This window comes from Loxodonta africana, chromosome X (assembly GCF_030014295.1).
Source record: "Loxodonta africana isolate mLoxAfr1 chromosome X, mLoxAfr1.hap2, whole genome shotgun sequence".
NCBI lineage: Eukaryota > Metazoa > Chordata > Mammalia > Proboscidea > Elephantidae > Loxodonta > Loxodonta africana.
Genome location: NC_087369.1, coordinates 23,001,366 through 23,027,980, shown reverse-complemented (window position 1 = coordinate 23,027,980; position 26,615 = coordinate 23,001,366). Strand labels below are relative to the sequence as shown.

General features: G+C 36.2%; 1 protein-coding gene across 4 annotated transcripts in view; it reads right to left on the bottom strand.

Moving 5' to 3' along the window:
- The window catches only part of CNKSR2 (connector enhancer of kinase suppressor of Ras 2), a 273,991-nt gene that overhangs the window by 198,949 nt on the left and 48,427 nt on the right, over positions 1-26,615 (bottom strand). For all 4 annotated transcript variants that reach the window (XM_003415953.3, XM_003415954.3, XM_023555163.2 and 1 more), the window contains exons 2-4: positions 26,391-26,554; positions 14,835-15,037; positions 459-546 (exon numbers count right to left, since the gene is read on the bottom strand). In XM_003415953.3, coding sequence (XP_003416001.1) covers positions 459-546; positions 14,835-15,037; positions 26,391-26,554 — 455 coding nt within the window. The remainder of the gene's footprint in view (positions 1-458; positions 547-14,834; positions 15,038-26,390; positions 26,555-26,615) is intronic.

The following is a 26,615-nucleotide window of genomic DNA, read 5'->3' as shown; positions in this document are numbered from 1 at the left end:
GCTTGGCTGCTACCTAAAAGGTCAGCAGTTCGAATCCACCAGCCACTCCTTGGAAACCCTATGTCGAAGTTCTACTCTGTCCTATAGGGTTGCTATGAGTCGGAATTGACTCGACAGCAGCAGGTTTAGATCAAAAGTCTCAGAATGGGGTATTTAATTTTGTGAAAGGCAATACAGCTTAGTCATCTCCACAAAAGAGTGAGGCTAACAGACATTATGACCTTATTATAATGATGTCTTTAGAGGTTCCAGTTCCTTTTACTTCCTCTGGTGAATAAAACCCTTGTTTACTAGGCTATACGCATCGTTTCCCAATAAATAATTACATATTTAGTTTCTTTAGAGCCATTTGTCTTCGTTCTCGTTGTTGGAATACAAAATGCATTAATAGAAGGCAACTATATGTTACATTATGTTACATTAATACAGTAATAGAAGGAAAGTTTGTGAGCAAATACCTGTTGCACTATTGTTGTTAGTTCCAAGCAGAGTTGTATGACGTTATTTCTTGTAACTGAATAGTCTGTCACAGCAGCAAATGGTGATCTATTAAGGCAAGAGGAAAATTACAATTAATAGGAACAGATTTTGAAAAGTCCCAAAACATAATAATAGTCCAAAATAATATTTTAAATAATATGAAATGAACTGTCCTGCAGGTTACGTGTAACGATAAAAAATATTTGGGACCTTATTTAAAAAATTTTGGAGAGAAATGCTGGGGAGAGAATTAAATTCAAGAAACAATGTTTGCTTTTCATCAAATTTCCATTTCTTTTAGTTCTTAATATTTAGAAGTTCTTCGGTAATTTTTACAAGGTCTCTACTACATCTAAAACAAAACAACAAAAAGGAATATTTTAGGCAAAGATAATATTTAGCCAGTTTACCTTCAAAAGAAGCTAAGATTTTGATCACAGTATCTTCCTAAAGGAGTCTCTGAGTGGTGCAAACAGTTAACGCAGTTGGCCGTTAACCAAAAGGTTGGAAGTTTGAGTTGACCCAAAGGTGACCTACTTCCAAAAAATCAGCCATTGAAAACCCTGTGGAGCACAGTTCTACTCTGACACATACGTGGTCGCCGTGAGCTGGAGTTGACTTGATGGCAATTGGTTATTTTTTATCATCTTGAAATATTAACAATTATGAGCTAGTAATAATAATAATTGCTAAAATTTACTGAGTTTTTACTATGTGCCAGTCACTATTCTAAATGCTTCATATGTGTTAAATAATTTAGTCTTCACAACTCTTTCAAGATAAGCACTACTATTTTTCCCATTTACAGGTGAGAATCTTCAGGTAGAGAAAGGTTAAGTGATTTATCCAAGGTTACACAACTAATAAGTGGTGGGGTGGTATTCAAACCCAGGAAGTCTGACTAGAGAGCCTACCCACACACACTTAAACGCTAACATTATACTACCTCCATGAACTTACCTCGCTTTTACCCTGTACTAAACCTATTATGTATGTGATTTCACATCTTTTTTGGAACAATTTGGTGTACGATAATGAATATATACTGGTGCAAGGTCTATATTTTCAAGATTGGTATAGACAGAAAACACAAGTCTTTCTTGTAAATATTTTGCAACTAAATGAATACACAGTGGCTTTACAATACTCCTACCTTCTCTCTTGTCTGGATGCCAGATACCTGCTTGTGAACTCAAATCAGGTTTTGGTGAGGCCAAAGCTTAAATGATTTTGGGAGGCCCAGTTTAAGGAAAAGAAAACAAAATCTCAAATAGAAAAGGTATGAAAGTGAAAATTTAGTCAATTTACTGAAACCTTGGCAATTTTGATCCCTTCCTATTGAGATCTCTTTAGGCAATGTACTAGAAATGAATGTGCCTCCCCTCTAGAAAATCCTGCAACTCAAGCACCTCCCACCCTCACAGGGGTCCATCCACATAAGACAGATGCCCTTTATCAGCTACATTTTTTAAAACATTTTTTTCTTATAGTTAACTTTTTGCTTCTAAATAGTTATAAAAAGACTCTGAAGAAGTTGCAAAAATATTAGAGAGGTCCCATGCTTGCCCAGCTTCCCCCCATGATCAAATGTTATCAAAACTAGGAAACTGAAATTGTCACAATGCAATTAATTCAACTACAGACTTTATTCAGATTTTACCAGTTTTTAGATGTACTCATAACACAAAAGTATATTCAGAGAAGGTGATTCTTAACATCTTTCTACAATCCTTGCAATCTATAAAAGAAATAATAGGTACTTTAAACTCAAATTCCTCAAAATCAAATTTCATTAAGAAAATTTATTCAATCTCAAAGAGCTAATATCCACTAATGGTCTTAAATTCTTTGCTGATCAACTTAAAGGAGAAACTTTATACTCTACTTGCTGGAAAGTTCAGTTTACACCCTACATAAAATTCTACATACTGTTTTTTATCAGTTAAATCCTTATATATTTTCCCCATGTCATTTTCCTATACATCATTTTATTGCCTATGTAATACTACAGAGTACAAAAGAATTTCCTAATTTACTTAATAATTTCCATAATGGTAAACATTTAGGTTTTTTTAAAAAAGCCTCTTGTTATTATAAATTTAGGCCACTGCAAGTAATGAATGCTATGATATACCTCTTGTGCATAAATTCTTGTCCAACATTCCTAATTGTTTGCCAAAGATATATTCCATGAGGTAGGATTATTGGTAAAATGCTACAGACATTTTTAGAACTCTTGGTATCCTGCAAATTACTTTCTTGTAAGGTTATTACAGTTTATACTTTAGCAGTAGTGTGAAAAAATATTATTTTAGAGTATTACTGAAGTTTTTCTGGTGGTTCAGAGTCAAAATAATGCTGTTTTAAAATTTTAATTTGTTTGATTACGAGTTCGGTTAAGTATTTTTTTCTCAAATACTTATAACAATTTGTGTTTCTTCTTTTTTGAACTATTTATATGGTCATCTATTGCATTTTGATTTTTTTAATTTATGAATTTGACATCAGACTGGGAGCTTGAGGACCAAATGCAGCCCCCGTGATGGCTGAGATGTGGGCCCTGAAAATGTTAACCAGACACTATGAGAAATACATATGTTTATATGTATGTATGGAAACCCTGGTGGCATAGTGGTTAAGAGCTTTGTCTACTAACCAAAAGGTAGGCAGTTCGAATCACCAGGTGCTCCCTGGAAACTCTATGGGGCAGCTCTACTCTGTCCTATAGGGTCGCTATGAGTCAGAATTGACTGGATGGCAAAGGGTTTTTTGTTTTTATGTATATATGAAGGAGCCCTGATGGCGCAGTGGTTAGGCACTCGGCTGCTAACTGAAAGGTCGGCAGTTCAAACCCACCAGCTGCTCCACAGGAGAAAGATGTGGCAGTCACTTCTGTAAAGATTTACAGCCTGGGAACCCTATGTGGCAGCTGTACTCTGTCCTACAGGGTCGCTATGAGTTGGAATCCACTCGACGGCAAAGGATTTGGTCTGGTGTTTCACTACTAGTGAACATTCTGATCACGAACACAGTAGATAGATCCTGATAAAAAGGGAAAATGTGGACCTGAACTTCAAATTCTTAAAAGAATCAGGACTTACTGGACCTGTTGACTGCAAGAGTCCCTGAGACTATGGCCCTGAGTTGCTTTTCAAACCCTAAATTGAAACTATACCCTGAAATCACCTTTAAACTAAGTAACAGTTTAGCCCAAAGAGTAAAGGTTGCCACCCTTGAGAACTGCGTTTCTTAAAAAAAAAAAAAAAAGTTACCTATATAAGACCAAAGGGTAAGAACTATTTTAAAGCATAGATGAGAAGGTTGTGGGGGGGGGGCGGGGTGGAGCAGGGAGATTAAGCATATGGAGGTGAAACAGCTAGAACAGAAATAAGGAGAATGTTGACACAATGTGAAGAACACAATCAACGTCACTGATTATCACAGAAACTGTGGAATGGGAGTGGATTTTGCTGTGCATATTCTCATCAAAAATAAAATTTTTGTTTTAAAAAAAAGAGGAAAAACCAGAATTCAAATAAAGTTAACTAGAAAAAAATATACATGTGTTCTCAGTTAAAAAAATAAAAGGTAATAACTTCTTTAATTTAGAAACCAGATTAAAAATCTATCCTGATAGAATTTGGAAAAAGATAGTGGTAATGGTTACACATGATGAACACAGTCAATGTCACTGAATTATATATACAAAAATTGTCAAATTGGCAAATGTTTTGTTAAAAATTTTTCACAATTAAAAAAATCTATTTTTTATCTTGATATAAGTGTTCTAAAACTGGATTGTAGAGATGGCTGCATAGCATATTTATATTTATATATACTAAAATCTGCCAAACTGTAAACTTAAAATGGATGAATTTTATTTTTTTCCACTAAATTATACCTCAATAAAGCTGTAAAAAGTGATGTAAAATATGAGCGCTTCTGAAAAATAATCATTAATTAAAAAACAAAAACCTGCGTGAAGACCATGTTGGCTACACTGAAGCAAAAAAAGAAAAAAAAAGCTGGCATTTTAAATTAAGAATTCAAAAATGTTTCTGGATGATTAGAAAACAGTTTGGGTTCCTAGGCTTGAAAAGGTCAGTTTGTTTGTAAAATCTACAAACTTCATTCAAAAGTGATGAGATGAGATACAGCATGGTTTTTACTTGTAAGTACCTAAAAAGAATCTCATTTGATCTTCAAAATATACAAAAAGAAAAATCTATTTGATGACTGCCTGTGGCAAACTCAATTCTAAGGCATGCTTTCCACTTCCTGACCACTCGTTTTGCAAGCAGGACAAGCTTCTTGCTAAGGATTAAATTTCAAGAAAAAAAAATCTAAACAAATACCAAGGCAAACACTGATTTTATCTTGTAGTGAGTAAGTTCTCTCCTAAAGTTTTAACTTTAAAGGTAAATCATATACAACTAGATTATTCCAAAATTCAGAGCTATTCTTAACCAGCAGATACCAATGTTTGGTGTAATGATTTTGTCTGTAAGCCTGTGTTGTTGTTAAGTGCTGCCAAGTCAGTTCTGTTTGAACCACTGCCTCGTTTTTGAACAGGTTCCACATGAGCACGATTAAGTGTTCTGGACTTTCCATTCTTTGCAATGTTATCCATAATTTGTTACGATCCACACGGTCGAATGTCTTTGCATAGTCAATAAAACATAGGTTAAACTTCTTTCTGGTATTTTCTGCGTTCGGCCAAGATCCATCTGACATCACAGTGACCCTGTAGGACAGAGTAGAACTGCCCCATGGGTTTCCAAGGCTGTAAATCTTTCCGGAAGCAGACTGCCACATCTTTCTCCTGTGGAGCAGCTGGTGAGTTCCAACCACTGATGTTTTGGTTAGCAGTCAAGCACTTAACCATTGTCCCCCAGGGCTCCATATAAGCCTGTACATGGCTGTAAATAAAGATAAAAAGAAGGCTAACAGACACGGTTCATCTTTGTGGGTTCCCAAAGATGATCACTCAGTCATGACTTAATGCTCATTTCTGAGATAAAGAAATGGATTTCTATAGAATAACTGAATATGACCAGCTCAAAAACAAAATAAAAAAAGACTTTGTTCTTAAGTCTAAAGAAACCCTGAACTAGAACTCAGTCTACTTACAAAAGAACACAGTGACTCTAAGTGTTGTTGTTGTTAGGTGCCATAGAGTTGGTTCCGACTGATAGCAACCCTATGCCCAACAGAATGAAACAATGCCCTGTCCTGCGCCATCCTCACAATTGTTGTTATGCTTGAGCCCACTGTTGCAGCTACTGGGTCAATCCACCTCGTTGAAGGTCTTCCTATTTTCCGCTAACCCTGTACTTTATGAAACATGATATCCTTCTCCAGGGACTGATCCCTCCTGACTACATGTCCAACGTATGTAAGATGCAGTCTCGCCATCCTTGCTTCCTAAGGAGCATTCTGGTTGTACTTCTTCCAAGACAGATTTGTTCATTCTTTTGGAAGTCCATGGTATATTCAATGTTCTTCGCTAACGCCACAATTTAAAGGCATCAATTCTTCTTCGGTCTTCCTTATTCATTATCCGGCTTTCACATGCATATGATATGATTGAAAATACCATGGCTTGAGTCAGGTGCACCTTAGTCTTCAAGATGACATCTTTGCTTTTCAACACTTTAAAGAGGTGACTCTAAGTAAAGGGCTGTAAATTCACGGCAGGAAGGCTTTTTGATGTCAGAAAGGAAAAAATAAATCAAATCCTTGGTTCACCAATAAATGGCTATTACAAGAATTAATCTATTGAAATCTTAAATATTAGGTAAACGTCCCTCTTAAATCATTATATAGATAACACAGTGCTTATTCTTTTTAGGGCAAAGGTTTATGACCTATAAGAAACTATTCTTTGTACATTCTTTTCAAACAAAAGCATTACATTTATGGAAAGGTTATGAATGGTTCATAAACCCTTAACAAATTAGCAGTGTTAATGAGGAAAATCTGTAATGTCTGTCACAGATTGTCATATAGCCATGAACAGTAGCAGCACTAACACTGCTCTTCTCTGGAACCAGAAGTACCAAGTGAGAGCAATGAGCATATGAGAGGAAATAAGACCAAACAACAAGGAGCCACACTATCTAATTGCGTTTGAAGTAGTTTTCTTAGCCTTGTAGCTTTCTTTCTGGTATAGAATTAATTTTTGCCCTACAGTTTCCTACCATGGAAGAGGACATTAGTGTAACCATTTTTTTTTTACATTTTGAACATTTTTACTGATGCTACTGTATAATGTGATACATACAGCGATCTGTAAACCTTCAAGTATAGATTGATTTGGCAAAGCCACAGAAAACTGCAAGGAAGATGAGGTGTGAAAAACAGCAGGATGTAGGTTAAAAATAGACAAGTAACCACATATTGAAAGTAAACAGTAAAGCCACCAACTGTGATTCATCTCTGAGGCTTTCCCTCTGGCAAAGTATGCTGTTTCAGTCAAGTCAATATTTAAAATGGAAGGAAAAGAAGAATTTTGTTTGTCTTAGATTTTATCTAAGAAATGTAAAGAGCTGGTCTTTGAAAATAAATCTCATTTAAATGAAAGCTCCATTGAAATTGGCATTTTTGTGAGTATTAAACATTTTTCCCCTAGCATACTCTTATACCTTAAACATTAAAACGGGTTTCAGTGATAGCAAAAGATATCTCACTGATCCCATGAAAAGACAATGGTCTTGCCTCCGACGCCCTTTTAACTCAGTACCAAAGTCACTCCTGAGGTTCACACTTAAGCCAAAGATTAGTCAGGCCCATAAAATAAAACGAGACTAAAGGGGCACACCAGTCCAAGGGCAGGAACGAGAAGGCAGGAGGGGACAGGAAAGCTGGTAATGGGGAACCCAAAGCTGAGAAAGGGAGAGTGTTGATGTGTTGCAGGGTTGGCAACCAATGTCACAAAACAACATGTGTATTATTGTTTAATGAGAAACTAATTTACCCTGAAACCTTCACCTAAAGCACAATAAAAGAAAAAAAAAAAAAAACAGAATGGGCTTGACAGGTATTTTATAAACAATTCAATCAAAGGGTTTAATGCTAAAAATGAGAGAAAAGAATAAGCTTTCACTATAAATAGTGAAATAAACTTTTTCTATCAATGAAAATTCATATAGCAATTCAAGGCATTGAAGCTAAAAACAGACAAATGGTATTCCTGTTATTTAGCTTTTTTAAAGAGAAATAAACCAAACTGTAAATATTTACAATGCTGCATTCCTAAGAACCACTTCCTAAAATCCTCGAGAATTAGCTTTCAAAAAGAACATGACAAAGGAGAAACAAGGGCTTTGATATCAGACAAAAATAGGTTCAAATTATAATTTCCATACTAGGTGAATAACTTTAGGCAAGTTGCTTAACTTCTCATATGTAAAATGAGGGTAATGAGCTCTGCTTTGTGAGAGTCCAATGAGTTGATACAGGTAAAGCATCTAGTTCAGTACCTAGAACTAAAAGATATTTCGTCTACTCTTTTCCTTTCTCCTCCTTCAAGTGTCATAAAATAAAATGAAAATTGTAATAAACCCGAATCATATTGTTGTGGATGCAAATTCTCCCCAAAACATACAAAAAATTTTCTTAATGCCAAAAAACATTTATCATGCTTAAAAAAAAATAAAACCAGTTGTTTAGCATCAAAATAGCTATATTTAATTGATAAAATTTTCAATTCGTCAAGTAAAGAATTATATGGTATCGCATCCCAAAGAAATAAACTAAGGTTAACAATCAAATGCTTGGCAATGTTCCATTGCAGTGGCCATGTTCAATCCCCCAAATTAAAGCAAATATACACTGACAAACTAAAACATTCAGAATTCTGGTCAACATCATTTCCAAGGAACTTTTATAATTAAGCTTTTTAAGTTCTAAGTTCTTCAAAAGCAAATGAAAATTAAGAAAAGACCAGCTACATTCTTACCTTAGATGAAGAAAACATAAAGACAGATTAGTTTGGGGAACGGATAAGGGTCATGGTTGAATAACATGGTGAATAAGTAACGTCACTGAACTGCACATGTGGAGAGTGTTGAAATGGCAAATGTTTTGCTACATATATATTTACCGCAATTAAAAAGAAAAGATTAGTTTTGCTCTAGAACTTAAAATGAAACAATAAAAAATACATAAATTTATTTAGAGAAGAGGTAAGAACTTAAATTATGATTCTAAAAGTCACTGTCTCTCTAACAGATTTTGTTACTGTTCGCTCTTTGATATTACATAAAGAAAAATAAGTGGGACATATTCGTATTCCTAAATATAAAAAAATTTTTTATATGGCTTTTGTGAGCCAGATAAATGAATTATAGAATATTGATGCTTAGAAGAGAACTTCAAATTCTGCAAGTCTTATATCCTTATTCTACAAAGAAAATAAAAACACAGGTTAAAGTTCAAAGTTACCCAGGGCTAAAGAACCCTGGTACAGCAGTAGCTAAAGCGATCAACTGCTAACTGAAAGGTCAGTGGTTCAAAACCACCAGCGGCTCCACAGGTAAAAGATGTAACTGTCTGCTTCTGTAGAGATTTGCAGCCTTGGAAACCCTATGAGGTCACTATAAGTTGGAATCAACTCAATGGCAGTGGGTTTAGAAGCAGACCTGAGACTCCAACTTTCTCTCCTTCTCAGCCCTCTGCTCTCTTTATACTACACCACAATGTATTTCAGTAGGGATTCACAATGGTCATGGAAGAACACTGATCTTTCGGCATTCTAACATTTGGCTAATGTGCTTTATGTTTTGTGGAAAGTTTACAGGGCACACTGAAAGAAGAGACCATGTGGAGTGTTGTCTTGTACTCTTGCTGCTACCTAGAAAATACTTCCTTTTTCACTGAAAGGAACAAAAACGTAATTTAAACACATATCCAGTAGCAATCTCTAATGAACGTCAGAAATACCGGTCAGAAAACAAACAGCCTAACATTTCATCTGGCACAGTTACAGATAAAATCCTATTACATTTAAACTGATCTCAGGGCTTTCTGAAATTTATACATCCTCTCTTCACTTACTGACATGGTTAGGTTCCAAAGACCAGGTTGTTACACAAAATCAATGTTATGCAAAAATAGAAGATGACCACATCAGATCACAAAATGGAGGATGAGTACATCATTACACAACCGCCAAATTACATTATGTAACTGTCAAACCACAGAGAATTATGACCCAGCCAAGCTGACACATAACTTTAACCATTACAGCCACTGTTACTCTCACCTTGCACCTTGGTGTTTGCTACTGCCAGACGTACGTCGTTAATGCGCAAAATAGTCAGATAGTAGATTTTTTACTATTGTCATAAATGTGAAATGTCAGATAACGAGATACTCAATAAGTAAGCAGAAGGTATATTGGCCCAGGAGCAGTTAATATCATACAATCCATGGCAGAGGAGGAAGCGAAATCAAGCTCCCAAATTATAGAAGCAGCCCTCGTAAAAAAAAAATTTGCCTTTCGTCTCTTCTATCACACTGAAAGATTAAGAATCTGTGAAAAGGGTAAGTTAATATTTCACAAAACTATGCTGAACTATAAACCATTTTATAGAAAAATTTCTTCAAAGAGAAATCCTCACCTTTAGCTCCCAATTAACCCAAACATTCCAGTTTTCATGACTGCAAAATAAAAACATTAAGCTGTTGCTGGTAAGGTCACATATATCCTGATTCCCTAATCTACCAGTCCTTACCCATTGAAATCTATTGCCATCAAGTCGATTCCAACTCATAGCGACCATACAGGACAGAACAGAACTGCCCCATAGGGTTTCCAAGGCTATAAATCTTTACAGAAGCAGACTGCCACATCTACCAGGGAGCGGATGGTGGGTTTGAACAGCTCACCTTTCGGTTAGCACCAAAGTGCTTAACCACTGTACCACCAGGGCTCCTTTCCAGTCTTTACCCTACTTAAACTTTCAGCAGCATTTGATCCTACTGACCACTTTCTTTTTTTCCTAAAAAAATAAGGTTATATCTTATTTTTTCATAAACTCAACTTCTCCTTCATCCTTCAATTGTTAGTGGTCTACAGGGCTCCTTTCTTATCCTACTTCTCTTCATTCATTGAAAAAATACTCATTGAGCACTCAATATGGGCCAGGAACTGTCCTAGATAATTGTGATATCAGGGAACAAAGCAGACGAAAATCCCTGCTTTCTTTGAAGTTTACATCCTATAAGGAGTAGTCAGACAAAAACAATAAGCATAATGGATAAGTAGGTTATATAGTATATTAGAAGGTTATAAGTGCTATGGGAAACAAATAGAGCAGGATAAGAAGCCATTCGAAAACTCACCTTAGATAACCATACTAACAAATCCATGACTTTAATGCTCACCTATATTTTAATTTGCCAAATCTCTATCTATAGACCATATTTCTTTTCTAAGCAACAACTCCCTATAACATCTTTTCACTAAATATCCTACAACCATCACAAATTTATCATGCCCCATACTGAGCTCAACACTAGTTTTCCACCACAACCCATTCCTTATATTTTGATAATGGCAGCACCATTCACTGGGTCAGCCAAGTCAGACGCCTTTTATTCATCCTAGATGTTTTTTCTCCTACTCCCTATATCTTATCGGCTACTCAATCATATTTATCTACATAAATGTCTCTACCATTCTTCCATCCTTACTGCTACTTCTCTAATTAAAAATCTTAACAAATTGCAGTGGAGAGGATAATCTGTGGAGTCAGACTGCCTGGTTTGAATCCTGGCTCCACCACCTACCTGCCATTTTGGTTTTTACCCTAACCTCCCCAAATCCTAGTTTTCTTACCTGTAAAATGAAGACAATCCTCCTGGTGTTCCTTTGATTAATTTAGTTTGGCTGGAGGTGCTAATGCTCAACAAACATCACCATCAATGTTAGTTTCAGAATCACCACCACCAGCAGCAGCATGATTAATTACTAAAATAGCCTTCTAGATAGATATATAGACCAATGAATAGAATAGAGATTCCAGAAATGAACTCTCACATCTATGATCAACTGATTTCCAACAAGGGTGCCAACACCATTCAGTGGAGAAAGAAGAGTCTTTTCAACAAATGGTGCTAGGAAAACTGGATATTCACATACAGAAGAATGAAGTTGGATCCATACTCATTTCTCTTCAGTCTACTCAAAACCAGTTGCTGCTGAGTTGGTTATGACTCACGGTGACCCCATGTGTGCCACAGTAGAACTGTGCTCCATAGGGTTTTCAATAGCTGATTTTTTGGACATACTGTGTCAGGCCTTTCTTCTAAGGAGCTTCTGAGTGAACTCAAACAGCCAAGCTTTTGGTTAACGGCCAAGCTCATTAATCCTATGCACCACCCAGTCTACTCAGATACCCTGATACTAAAGCTTCCCATCCCCTTCCATAAACTTATTCAGTCATTACATTTTATTGAGCAACTTTTATATGCCAAGAACTGTGCTAGGCTCTACACGAGCAAAGCTGAGAAGGCAGGTTCCTATACTCAAGATGAACAACAGGATTATATCCCCTTGTTATACGTGGTGTCTGCACTAAGTAGTCTCCATCTTGACACTTAAAATGACTGTGACACTACTTGTTCTTTGACTGTTTCCCCTTCTATACTGTAAGCTACAAGACAGCAGGAACTACATGTGTTTTGTTCAGTACACAATAAATATTTGTTGAATGAAAAAAAAAAAACTTCTAACCGGTCTCCTTTCTTCTAGCCTTACTCTTCTCTAATCTTTCTCAAGACTATAGTCCAAGTAATCTTCAAAATTCACAGATGTAAACGCAACACTGACTCTAAGCAGCTCCCCACTGACTTTAGCATGAAGTCCAAATGCCTTGGTATGGCAATGAAATTGTTTTCTTTTTTTCCTCCTCCTCCTCCTTCTTCTTTCTCTCTCTCCCTTTTTTAACTTAGGATGTTAAAGCATCATCATAATAGCCTGGAGCTGAACTTTTCTGTGAAAGATTTTCAGAATATAAACTTCAGTTTCTTTCTTCAATTTACCACAGTCTCAGCACAAGATTTTAAAGTTATCACAAAGGTATCTCTTTTGTTTCCTTTCGAGGACTTATTTCATTTTCATGGTGAAAACACTAAATGGCCTTTGATTTAATTGATTACCTTGGTATGCTATAACACAAAATAAGCATTGTGAGACTTTTACAATGGAAGCCAAAGAGATCATTTAGATTATTTCCTTCAGGCTTTTTGTCACATTTTCTCTTACTATGAAACAAACACAAAACACCATTGACTGACTTCATGGATTGCTACCTGTGTTTTTATATGTATGTGTATGTGTGTATTTGTAGGTGAGTTGGCATTTATTATCTACCAAAAGCATCTTATTAGATGTTAAAAGTAATGCCACCATCAACAGTTAATAAATACAGTAAGATCGTAGAGACTACTACAGTGTTAGAAGCCATTATGTGATTATATAAACACCAGCCATACCTGTCATCAAGAAGTGAAAATATTCTCTAACCACTCTACTTATCTTTCTATTTATTTAATAAACACTAGTGTAAAAAGAAAACATAGTAGAATTTACTAATTTCTAAGATCTAGGCTGAGCAAATTTACAACCATTGGGCAGATGAGAGTAAAAAAAGATATAACTAAAATCAAATAGTGTTTTTTAAGCTTTCTGATTACTGAGAAGGAGCCCTGGTGGTACAGTGGTTAAAGCGATCAACTGCTAACTGAAAAGCTGGCGGCTCAAAACCACCAGCGGCTCCACAAGAGAAAGATGTGGCAGTCTGCTTCCATAGAGATTTACAGCCTTGGAAATTCTATGGGGTCGCTATGAGTCAGAATCATCTCGACGGCAGTGGGTTTGGTTTTTTTGATTTTATTCTGAGAAGCCACCCAGAATAAGTGTATTACATTACTTAAGGACTAAGCCATATTTTAAATATAAATTACTGTCATAGATTGAATCGTTTCCCCCAAAATGTGTGTCAACTTCGCTAGGTCACGATTCCCAGTATTGTGTGGCTGTCTTCCATTTTTGTGATCTGATGTAATTATCCTCCATTTTGTGATATGTTGGAAATCTTAACCTCTGTATGTTAATGAGGCAGGATCAGTGTGGGGTGTATCTTGAGTCACAGCCTTATAAGAGGGTGTGACTCACGTCACAGCCTTAATCAAGTCACACCTTTACTCAAGTCACACCCTTGCTTGATTCACACCATCTATCTTATAAGAGATAAAAGGAGACAGAAGTAAGCAGAGAGGAGAGGCACCTTACTACCACCAAGAAAGAACAGCTGGAGTGAACAGCATCCTCTGGACCTGTGGTCCCTGTGCTGAGAACCTCCTAGCACCAGGGGAAGACTGATGCCAAGACACATGGAGATCTCCAAGAAATGCTGGGCCCACAGATGTTAAAAAGGAGACAAGGACCTACCCCCAGAGCAGACAGAGAGGGAAAGCCTTCCTCTGGAGCTGGCACCCTGAATTCGTACTGCTAGCCTCATAAACAGATGATAGTAAAAGAAGATATAACTAAAATCAAATAGTGTTTTTTAAGCTTTCTGATAACTGAGAAGGAGCCCTGGAGGCATAGGTGTTAAGCACTTGGCTGCTAACTGAAAGGTTGGTGGTTTGAATCCACCAGCTGCTTCACAGAAGAAAGATGTACAGTGTGCTTCCATAAAGATTTACAGCCTTGGAAGCCCTACAGGACAGTTCTACCCAGTCCTATAGGGTCACTATGAGGCGGAATCAACTCCATGGCAACGGGTTTTTTTTTTTTTAATGTGTTCCAAGACAAATCAAAATTAACTAAACTGAAAAAGTTCTAAAGGTATGTTTATAATATCCAAACTGACTGTACAATGTAAATAATCAGAATTAATAAAACAAGGGCAAAGAGACCTGCAATGCATGCTATGAACATGTCACTGTCTGATTACACATTTGAAACAGTAAAAAGACTCCTAATGGTCGCTTCCTTAAATACAACCAATTAATAAAAAGAATACAAAAAATTAGAAGACAAAGTAGTACTCTAAATTCTGCTACGACAGCCATATAATGGCTTATAAAGCAGCAAAGGTATTTTTTAATTGTCAGGGGCTAATTTTTTTTTTTTAATTATTGAGGCGCTAATTGGTTGGATACAAAATTTACAAAAGATGAATAGCTATCTGATAACATCCTATATGATGGTGAATCATGACTAGTCATTCATTATTTACCACTCCTGCACCGTACACATTCTTTTACAAGAAAACATGAAAGAACGTTATATCCAAATGGTGTCTGAGGAAGGGCTACCAATGAAATGTGAAAAATTTTACCTGTCCAACCAGGCAAGCAAACTCTTAGCTGCTCCAATCAGATCTACAACTGAGGTCAGAAAGTCATTTGGCAATTTTCGGCTTGTCCTCCCATCATAATGGCCACTCCTTCTCCTTCCCGTTATAAAATTCTGTAGATTTTTGGCAGAAGCATTCAACTTGTGAGAAAGAGTTTTTAGATTTTCTGTTTCCAAGCCATAATTCTGAATATAAAAGAGAGAAAAAAAAACATAAAGTCAATATTATATTCATTCGTTAAAATATTTACTGAGTACTATTTTATTTTATTTTTTTTAGGTACAGGCAATGGGACTAGTGTTAAGAGTTACAAATGAATAAGAGGATTCCTGGCCTAGAGAAAACCACGGTCCATTTGGAGAGATGTCAGATAACTAATAACAATAAAATTTGTTCAGTACTGTAGTAAGATATGAACACGGAAAGATGAGGACATTACATCTTGGAACTATGCCACCCAAGACAGCAAGATTATAAAGATTCATGAGTGTTTTTTTTTCCTTTTTAAACCAATACCTAAGTTCATTTACTTGTGAAATTAATTATCAGTTATTGTTTTTGAGTATATATATCTATTAGCATGTGCATGGTCATGAATGTAGGTACTAGGAAAAGTTTTTCTTCACTGAAGTGAGCAAAATAACCACAACTCAATAATAAAACAAAAAAGTAAGAAATAAAACCTACACAATATGTCTTTTTCTATCCCCAAAGCCCCATCCTCTACATAAAGATTCACATCAAGGAGTTTCTTTTATAATTTTCATAATTAAAATTATAAATTAACTAAATTTATTTTTATTTCTGAGGTAACTGCTAATAAGCTCACAGCCAAATGTGAAGCACACCTAAAGCAATCACAGTGACTTTTTAGTAAGTGTATTTGTTTTCTTCTTTTCTTTGGTCTCACTTTTCAACTTCTAGTTATATTATTTCACTCTAAATATTTTGTTCATAAATTACTGCAAGAAGAGGTTACATGGATAAATATAAATATAAGTCTTTTTACCAAATTCAAATAGGAAAAGATTGTAGGGTCGTCTCAAATAAACCTTAAGGATTTGGTAAGCTACGACAAAAATTTAAAGCACTAATTGTGTGTTGTAAAACACCCCTAAAAAAGGATGGTTAACCTGATCAAAGGATATCTTTTTTTTTTGTACTTTAGATTAAGGTTTACAGAACAAACTAGTTTCTCATTAAACACTTAGATTTTTGTTTTGGTTTGGACACATATTGTTATATGGCATTGGTTAACAACTCCACAATATGTCAACACTCACTCTTCTCGAGCTTGGGTTCCCTATTACCAGCTTTCCTGTCCCCTCCTGCCTTCTAGTCCTTGCCCCTGGCCTGGTGTGCCCCTTCAGTCTCGTTTTGGTTTATGGGCCTGTCTAATTTTCGGCTGAAGGGTAAACCTCGGGAGTGACTTCATTACTGAGCTAAAAGGGTGTCCGGGGGCCAAACTCTCAGGGTTTCTCCAGTCTCTGTCAGGCCAGTTAGTCTGGTCTTTTTATATCAGTTAGAATTTTGTTCTACAATTTTCTCCAGCTCTGTCTGGGACCCTCTATTGTGATCCCTGGCACAGCAGTCAGTAGTGGTAGCCAGGCACCATCTAGTCGTACTGGACTCAGTCTGGTGGAGGCTGTGGTAGATGTGGTCTATTAGTCCTTTGGACTAATATTTCCCTTGTATCTTTAGTTTTCTTCATTCTCTCTTGCTTCTAAGCATGGTCTTGATCACACCAGCTAGCAGCATGTGTTGCCATCATGTATAAAATTAAAGGTATCACCATCTTATAGAAAATCATAAAACTCAAAGAATGTTATAATTTGATTGAACCTTAGAGGCAAAGTTGAATTTACCCTCCTTTTATAGTTGAGGAAACTCAGGCACAGGGAGACTGTGATTTGCTTAAAGAGCTCAGGACTTAGACTAGACAGAGTTCAGAATAAGACTGCAAGTCACCAGGCCACCTGCGCAGGGATGCTTCCACGCCATTCTTCAGCATCTATATTCTACTTCTGTTCAAAGCAGGATGGTGACAACAAATGAAGAAAAGTGGAAGATAAAATACTGGGGGAATGAAAAAAGAAAACCAAATGGTATTCACCTATATTAAGTCAACAACCACTGGGTACCCACTTCATATGAAATTTTGATTGCTTTTTTACTGTGGTAGTTTAAAAAAAGAGAGGACTTAGAAAAAAGGAAGGGGACAAGGAAGGTTTGAATGCATAAATATTAAACACCAAGTTGTGTGAGGTATATTACCACTAAAGATTTATTAGTGATACAAGTCTGAGTGTTCTTCACTAAGAATTTACATTTTTACTAAAAGACCACTCTTTTTTTTTTTTTTGGAGTCATAGTTTTTTTTTTTCTAAACATAGTATATTAAATTTGGAATTCACTGCTTAATTTGAATTGCAACATTCTCTCGACATAAAGACTTTGGCTAGTGCAAATAACACCATATTCAGATTCCGATTGCATCTGATCATGGATTATCTACGAAACATTTGAGAGATTTTATCCAGCTTGTCACTGTATTACGAAGAAATTCCTTTTATAAGTTTATTAAGGATACTCTCTAATTACTAGGTAAGAACAATTCATAATTATATCACTAAATGTCAATGATACTTCTGAGGACCTTGAAATGTTTTTAGAACAGTTTTCTCTGTGTTAAACCACATTTGCATTTTGCATTTTTGTTATGATTTTAATGAAGAAACACTTGGTTACAATTTATAAGAGTTTGTTGTTGTTAGGTGCTTTCGAGTTGATTCCAACTCATAGCAACCGTACAGGACAGACGAGAACTGCCCCATAGGGTTTCCTAGGCTGTAATCTTTATGGGAGCAGATCACCAGGTCTTTTCTCCCATGAACGGTTTCTTAGAGAAGCTCTAATTATAACAGCTTATAATAGAGAAACCTAATAAATGAATCTGTTCACTGATCTTTCACTCTGCATCCATTAGTCTCCATAAAAGATTAATTTATTTCTCTCCATATAACATTAAAATTTCATCTCAAATATTTTATTAGAAAAGGTAAAAATAATACGAATCTTTTTTATAAATAAAAATCTGAAAGGAAAGTAAAAATGCTTTGAACTTTCAAAATTCAAGACATACTAAAATTATTTTTAATATGACTCAGTAGTTATCTTCAGGTTTGTTTTTCAATAATTACACATAATTCATTTTGTTTTCAGATCTGCAGTTTTTACTCTGAAGTTCCTGAGCAGAAAGTTCAATATTTCCTTTGCCAAAGTCTTAGATTAAAATTTTTTCCTAAAGTTTTATTCAAAATTTTTACAACTCACGCTTCTCCATTCCTTAACTTCGTATCGTTACCACGTTCCCACTCCTGCCCGAGCACTCTGCATTACTATATCTTAACCACACACTACCAGTTGCCCGAGTCGATTCTGACTCATGGCGACCCCAAGTGTGTCAGAGTAGAACTATGCTCCATAGGGTTGTCAGTGGCTGATTTTTCGGAAGTAGATCACCAGGTCTTTCTTCCAAGGCGCCTCTGGGTGGACTCAAACCTCCAACCTTTCAGTTAGCAGCAGAGTGCGTTACCCATCTGCACCAACCACACATTACATAGGATGCCAAATGATCAATCTTATGTATGTCAATATCTTTTCCCACTGGGGGGAAAGTGGGGGGGGCAGTTGAATAAACAATTTATTTTTAGGTCTCAATTTTCTGATTTGGAAGATTTTGAATCACTTAAATCTATTTTCGTCAAACTTTGTTGACTATGCACTCTTCTGAGATTAACTTCTCATGCATTTAATAATCCTTCCAATTTTAAAATAAACTGAATATTGTGATAAAACAAACCATTTCTCAAATTATATCTGCTATCCTAGAGATGCTGTCAGTCCTTGGCTCTCCTCTTTTCCTGGAAAGTTCTCCTGCCCTTCGTTCTTTTTGGAGAAAATATAATTACTATATTAGACTTCTGAATGTAAGGAAAAACATCTTGATTCTGAAATAGACAGGACTTCCTAACTCATTTGTGTCACTACCTTCTTGTGTGAACTTACCTCTCAGTTCATTACTATAGGCATCTCAGTTTATTTGTGAACTAAGTAAATTTTGACTAGATGATTTCTAAAGTCTCCTGTTGCCATGTGAATCTATGAAAATGGGATCATATTATTAGTGGTGAACAATGGTAACTGGAATCCAAAAGAGCATGGATATTAAGTTTCTATTCTATTCTACTTTTGAGCACTTACTGTATGCCAGAACATACTATGTTCTGAAAATTAACAAAATCTCAAGTCAACCGAGTAAGTTTAAAATAGGTCTGTGAACTTATGGCTAAGGTCAAAACCAACAGCCCTGTGAGTAGTAGTCATACCTTTATAAAAAGATAAGGTAAATTTTGTCTATTGTTCTGTTTTGGTTTTCATCAATTTCCTACCTTTTTTTTTTTTTAGCTAACGGTACACAAAAGGTTCTACAACTCCAGCTGGCATCAGGGTTCTATCCAGCCAATAACGATTCTCCCTTGCTCTGAACTTTGGTAGCACACTTGCAGTATTTCTCATTTTAGAACTAAATCAAATATTTCCTTATATTTTACCCCAGAATTTCACATTTGTATGCCGTGTCCTTCTACCTACTAAGACTGAAGGGTTCTATTTTACATTGTCTCGTGTCCCTCTCAGAATCTAGCTCTAAGAATCGATAAATAAGCTAAATGTCTTCTGTGTAAATGCAGATTTCAAGAAGTCTAATAGTTCATATGATAACTTTCTCCAAATATCTCGTGTTGATTTTAAGAGAGCTCATGCTGTTATAGGTCTAAAGTGTCCTTAAGCTTGGTTTGGATCCCCTAAGTTTTGCAAGGGTTGGCTGAAAAGCCATCTATACCTTTTACTTCAAACATCATTGAGTTCTGTTGTGAAGGACTGAAGCAAAAGTCAGTTAAGTCCAGTATTTACTCAATATGTTATAGTCAGCACATTGTGATACTGCTTAGATTTTTTCTTGAGTTAAAGAATGGTGGACAAAGAATTAGGGAATAGAAAAAGCTCTGGACAACACCTGGAAGGATATTCTAAGAAGACCTCCTGACTAGGAAACCTACTAGAGAAATATGCTATGTGGAGTAGAGGTAAAAAATGGGGAAGACAGAGGAATGCAATGGTAAGAAGAGAGAAAAGATACATAGCAAAGGATGGAAAGAGAAACTGTTCAAATTTGTCCCAGTTAACAACCAGTCACCAATGATAACCTGGGAGTTTTTTTTTTCTTTAAGAGTATAAAAATAGATTAGAAACTCATCCACATTTAACAGTGTCTATGTGGTTAAAAAAATTTTTTTTTATGTGGTTCTATTTTAATAAAAGGGATGGATTAATTGACCTCTCAAGTTAATTTTTATCACTCAAATTGTCAATTTTAAGTAGCTCATTTTTTTTTTTTATAATCAATTACTGCCAGCATAGATACCTTCCTGCTATTTCTTTCATGAAAATAGATGGCTTGTTGTAACTCACTAAGTCATACTGCCTTGTCTGCCATTTAAAAAATCTACAAGTAGATGAAGCACCCATTTGCTTTTGGGCAGGGTTATACAGATGAGAGGAGCCCTAGTGGCACAGTGGTTAAAGTGCTCACCTGCTAACCAAAAGGCTAGCATTGGAACCCACCAGCTGCAGCGCTGGAGAAAGATGTCGCAGTCTGCTTCCATGAAGATTTACAGCCTTGGAAACCCTATGGGGCAGTTTTACTCTGACCTATAGAGTCGCTATGAGTCAGAATTAACTCGATGGCAGTGGGTTTGGTTTTTGTTTTTATACAGATGAGAGGTACTATCTTGACTTTTCAAAAAATGCAGGTTTCTTCCTTACATATTTACTTTTTATTAGCTATTTGTGGGAAAACTAGGCATTACTATTGGTACGGGGAAGACTATATCAAGGAAACAAAAGTTTGGGCATGAAACGTGCTTAACTGCTTTCTTTGTCCTATATGTTCATATTTGTTCATATACCTGTCCATTACCTGTCTATCAGGAACAAGTCATGACTCTAGGCTGATTCAATACAGCCAGTCTCGTCTTCATGAATTAATGCTGAGTTCATACTGGTTTTCTCTTTCAGTTTTATGCATGCAAAAGCATATGAAAGAAAGAAATGACAGAATACATTTAACATTTTACAAATATCCTCCAAAACCAAAAATCAAGCCATTGCTGTCAAGTTGATTCCGACTCATAGCAACCCCAAAGGACAGGGCAGAACTGCCCCAGAGGGTTTCCAAGGCTGTAAATCTTTATGGAAGCAGACTGCCACAGCTTTCTCCTGCAGAGCAGCTGGCGGGTTCAAACTGTTGACCGTTTTGTTAGCAGCTGAATGCTTTAACCACTGTGCCACCAGGGCTCCTAAAATATTCTCACTAATGGCAAATTCTTACTAAACGCTTAAGTAAAAGTATTCAGTATTGGCAGCACATAGTTTACAATGCAATGCTATTTTATTCAAAGCTCTTCATTTGAATGCATCATGTAGCAGGTGTTTAAGTTTATAATACGTTTGCTTTACAAATGAGTGAGTCCTAAAAGGCTTTCTTTAATGAATTTTTTTAAGAAAAGAAATTATTTTGCAATGAATGAGCCAAGCAATTATGTTGCAAAGAAACAACACCTAGCAATTGCAAACATCAAAATTTTCATGCAAAATGTCTATTATATGAAAAGTGCATGTAGAATGAAATGAAAACTGTTCTTTTCCTGTCATAAATGATTTACTTATACTTCCCACTAAAAGATACATCGCCAGAACATAAATTAAGGGCTATACATGAAACTCTATATATTTTATTTATGCTTTTACTCGTTCAGTTAATATACTTTGCTCTCTACATTTAGCTTGAAAGAGTTAATACACCTCTAAATCATGAACAGGATAACATGGTGCAAACAACAGAGCTGATGCTTAATAATATATGTTGCATGAATGAACAAGTGACTAAATAAACCTTTGATTTTCACCAGCTGCCATAATATTTATTCCCCATCAGGACAAACTTCAAGACAAGCCAGATGAAAATATCTACAGCATAGTTTGAAAAAACAAGAGGAATTTGGTAACTTTTCTGTGTCTTCCTTATACTAGAAACAGAAACTTCAAAGTCAGAGGCTGTGTAGCCAAGGGAAAATTTTCGAATTCTCTGGAAAAAGGAAGACAGTTTCATTCAGTCAGACAACATTAGTCTACCATTCTCCGCGTGCTAAAGATTGGGTTGAGCGCTGAAGAAAAAACTACAAATTGGCCAAAGGTGTCTTCCTTTGAGGAGCCCACCATATATTGGAGGACTCAAGAATCTGAGCAAAGAATCATAATACAATATGATACGCTCTGCACCAGCCAAATCAAATTTCTCATTTTTATCTGAACACTCCACACTCTCTCACAATTCTGTCTTTGCACGTTATTTCTTCTGCCCAGATGACATTTCCTTAGTTTTTCTCTCGGTCAAACATCTACTTATCCTCCAAGACCTAATTCAAATCTCATCTATACTCCCTGAATCCCTCAGCAGTGTTGACCATTTCCTTCTGCATGCCCCCTGGAATTTTATTTAAATCTGTGCTGTCTTTTAATGACTGTTGTCTTCCTTAGTGGACTGTACACATCTTAAGAGCACATACTATGTCTTTCCCTTCTTTGTATCCCCTGTGGCAGCACTGTTTGAGCATGGTAGTAGACGAATATCTAGGTGTTGAAAGAAGAAATAAAATAGATGTTGAGAGAAAGTATAAAAGCCAGTAGAGTCGTTACAGTTTCAGAGAGACAAGACATAGTTCTCATTCCCAACAGTACAGCTACTGGTCAAGTCAACTGAGCTTGCTGATGAGGCATCTCACCTCCTGATTTTCTAATGGCATTTAGAAGTAAATCAGAACTCACTGCTCAGAAATTTGCTTTATATTCACTGGAAAACACCCACTGCATAAACTAGAAGACACCCACACTTCTAACTTGCTGATGCATAGCCATTAGGAAGTGGTGAAAACGTAATTTAATATTTGACATCTTTGGGGAATGTGTCCCAATTTATTGCTGAATAAAAGCATAAAAAATGAATTCAGTGTTTTTGATTTTTTTTTTTCTGTGTTAACTTCCAGAAGAGTTCAACTATGGAATGTTTTCCCAAGAAAATGAAACAACACTATGGTGCTTAACCCCTGATCTGTGGAGGAATTCAAGCTCAACAAATGAAAGGAGTTACAACAGCTGCATGGCTCAAACTGAAATGGTCAAGACATATCTATGATGCCACCTTTTTAAATAAGTTTAGGTCAGGAGAGCTTTGTTTATGGGCTAAACTCCAAAGCCTACAGGTCTCGATTTCAATCATCAAAATCCTTTCCTTCCTCAAACTGGCAGTGTGGAAGGCCCAGCACATAAGTGGTTCATCTATGAGGAGCCCTGCTTAGGAAACACACTCCCTAGCCTGTGAGCTCTGATATACCCAACTACTACTATTAAAGAAGATGTGGCAAACGGGGCACTGCCAGATCAGATGCCCATCTCTAAGCTACCTCTATTGCACCTTCATGGCTACTCTTGAGTTGGATTTGGAGACCAGTAGGCTAAAAACACTGTGGGCCCTACCTCACCTGAGTACTATCTTTTATTTCAGGAATGGTTTCTGAGACCTGATTCAGATAAGGGACAGAATACAAGTACGTGATTTAGTATGAACTGATTTATCTTATTTCAGGAATAGGGAAATAAGATTCCCAAACTATCACGTGTAAAATGTGGTGAGTCTCCTTCATTCCCACTTTCAAACAATATTTATTGAACATCCACTACTGCCAGTCATTTGTGCTACACACTAGGTGTTCAATAAGCACAGTCACTTTTCTCACATACCTTACAGTCTAGTGGAAGAAACAAACATTAAACTTATAAACACACATATAAATATATAATTACAAAATGAAATGAACGTTAAGAGAGAGAATAACAGTGGGGGCCTAATTTTAGACCAGACAAGGATAAAGGAGTGATCAGGTAATAGCTCTTCGAGAAAACGACAATTAAGGTTAAGACTAAAAGTGTATGTGGGAAGTGCTATTCAACCAATATGGTTTTGGATTATACTCTCCTTTGGAAACTGATTGCAGTCAGGTGTTTTTGTTTTCCTTATTTATCCTATTGGCTTTTGGTGAAATTTAATGACATTATTGATGCTCCGTAATGAAAAACACATTCCCCTATGCTTTTGTGACAACTCTTCCTTAGTTGTCTTCGTGCTTACCTGACTACTCCGTAAGCCTCCTCTGCAGGCTCTTCTTCCTCCTTTCCAAGTCGAATGTCAAGCTGCACCCTTTATTCTTTATATTCTACAGGCCCTCCCTAGGTGATCTCTCTTTGTATGGATTCAATTTCTATATCTTCAGCTGCTTCTGAGCTCCAAACTTATATGTTTGCCTGTCTAATGAGTATCTCTTCTGAACAGCACACAGATACCTCAAACTCAACAAACCTAAAACTAAACTTCTATTCCCACCTAAATCTACTCTTGTTGTTATTGCCTATCTTGGGTATTACAGAATCATGTATTCTACCTCTGAAGCCTGAAAAGATAGACTCTTTCTCAATTTCTCCCATATTTACCAGATCCTCTCTACTCCTAATGCCACAACCTTAATTTAGGGCCTACTCACTGCTCACATGATTTCAAATATTTCCTAATCATTCTCCCTGTCTCTAGTTTATGCCTACTCTATTTCACCCTTCTCACCAAAGCTATCTTTTTAAAACAAGTATTTGATCATTCTGGGATGGGTCTCTGATGCTGACACTAGGAAGAACAAACTTCTCTTAAAGGTGTTAAAGGCACTTTACTGTCTGCCCCCATTCTATCTTTTGAAGCCTAATTTCCTGCCACAGTTTTCCAGTTATTTTTATCACCCCAAATAGCTCGCTATTTTTAAAATATGTCATGCATGCTCTTTATTCTGGGTACCTGTGTACATGTTGTTTTATCTACCTGGAATCACTTCCCCCACCTTCCTCCACCTACCAAACACCTGCTCATCCTCCATTAAACCAAAAACCAAACCCGTTGCCGCTGAGTCGATTCCTCCATTAAGCTGCTTAAATATCACCTCCTTAATATGAACTCATCTATCTTTGTCAAAGCTAGTTATTTTCTCTTCCTTACTCCCATAATACTTAGCTCATACTTTTATTTTAGTTAAGTATCCTACAGTATTGTGATTGATTACTTGTTATGTCACGGCCCCCTACTAAGGGTTTCAAGAGGGCAGGAACTAGGGCTTACCCGCATCTGACACGACAGGAATAACACAATACTGAGTATATTAACTGATTCTTGAATTGAGTTGTGTTTAATTATCTGCTGCTTTCTAATTAATCATCATCTTAAAAATAGTTACCATTTATTGAATGACTACTATGTACCAGGTACTGAATTAGACACTATACAAACGTCACCTCATTTACTTTCCACAACAACATCAAGAGGTAGCTGTTATTAGCTCCCATTTAAATAAAAGAACTAAGGCTATGGTGAAATTATTTGCTCCCAATATTCAGTAATTGACTGAGCCAAGATTCAAACCCAGATTCTCACATGACAAAGTTCATATTCTTTTTCTCTGTATCTCTGGTCCCCTAACAAATATCTGGAAGAAATTTTTTAAAAATCCATCAGGTTAATGTCAGCTTACCTAACGTAAAAGAAAAAATGTATATTCTAATCAGAATATCTAATGTACTATCAGAATCTTGCAGGAAGATTACTTTGACATTGATTTCTTTTGTATAACTAGGCATTGCTCTTTTAATACACAAAAGTAACCATGTAATCTACAACATTTAATTTTTATTGGATGTGTACATAAAGAACACTCAAATAATTTGATTATTTTAGGGATGCTTTTTCTAAAATGGAAACCCTGGTGGCATAGTGGTTAAGTGCTATGGCTGCTAACCAAAGGGTTGGCAATTCGAATCCGCCAGGCGCCCCTTGGAAACTCTATGGGGCAGCTCTACTCTGTCCTATAGGGTCACTATGAGTTGGAATCAACTCGACGGCACTGGGTTTGGTTTTTTTTCTAAAATTAGATTTCTTAGTATTTGTGATACTAAGACTTTGGGAAGGGAATGGACTTTATAACTGACTGTATACAATTCCAAATGCTGCTGTGAAAACTCCCTTGATGATCTTTAACATAAGTTTTTCAAGAACCTAAATGTAATGTCACCAGCTGAGTTGTAATTTTCTTTAATTTGTAATTTAGCACTAGAGAATATACCAGATACAAGGAAGGAGGAAAATACCTCACCCAGTTGATTGAGAATTAGGGGATTTTTTTTTCTACCTGCATTTAAATGACTAAAACAGAGAGAGAGAAGGAAAAGGAAAAGGAAGAAAGAAATAAAGGAAAAATAAATTTTTTTTAAAAAAAGGCAGGAAAACAACACAAAAGGTTTCCCTTTTCAACAGTTTTATATCCTTACCAGTGCACACAGAAGGTCAACTGCTTCTAAGATCAGTTCCTGATGGCCAATACGGCTGACCCCCAGGTCTTCCAGCTCCTGGTGTGTAATACGTAGCAGCTGGTCCCCACTGATCTTCTCCCTCTCAAAGTTCTTAATATACTGCTGCAAACAATCATCAAGACCTACAAAAGAAAAATATTAAAGACCAGAATGAAAACAGTTGAACCAACAAACAAATGAACA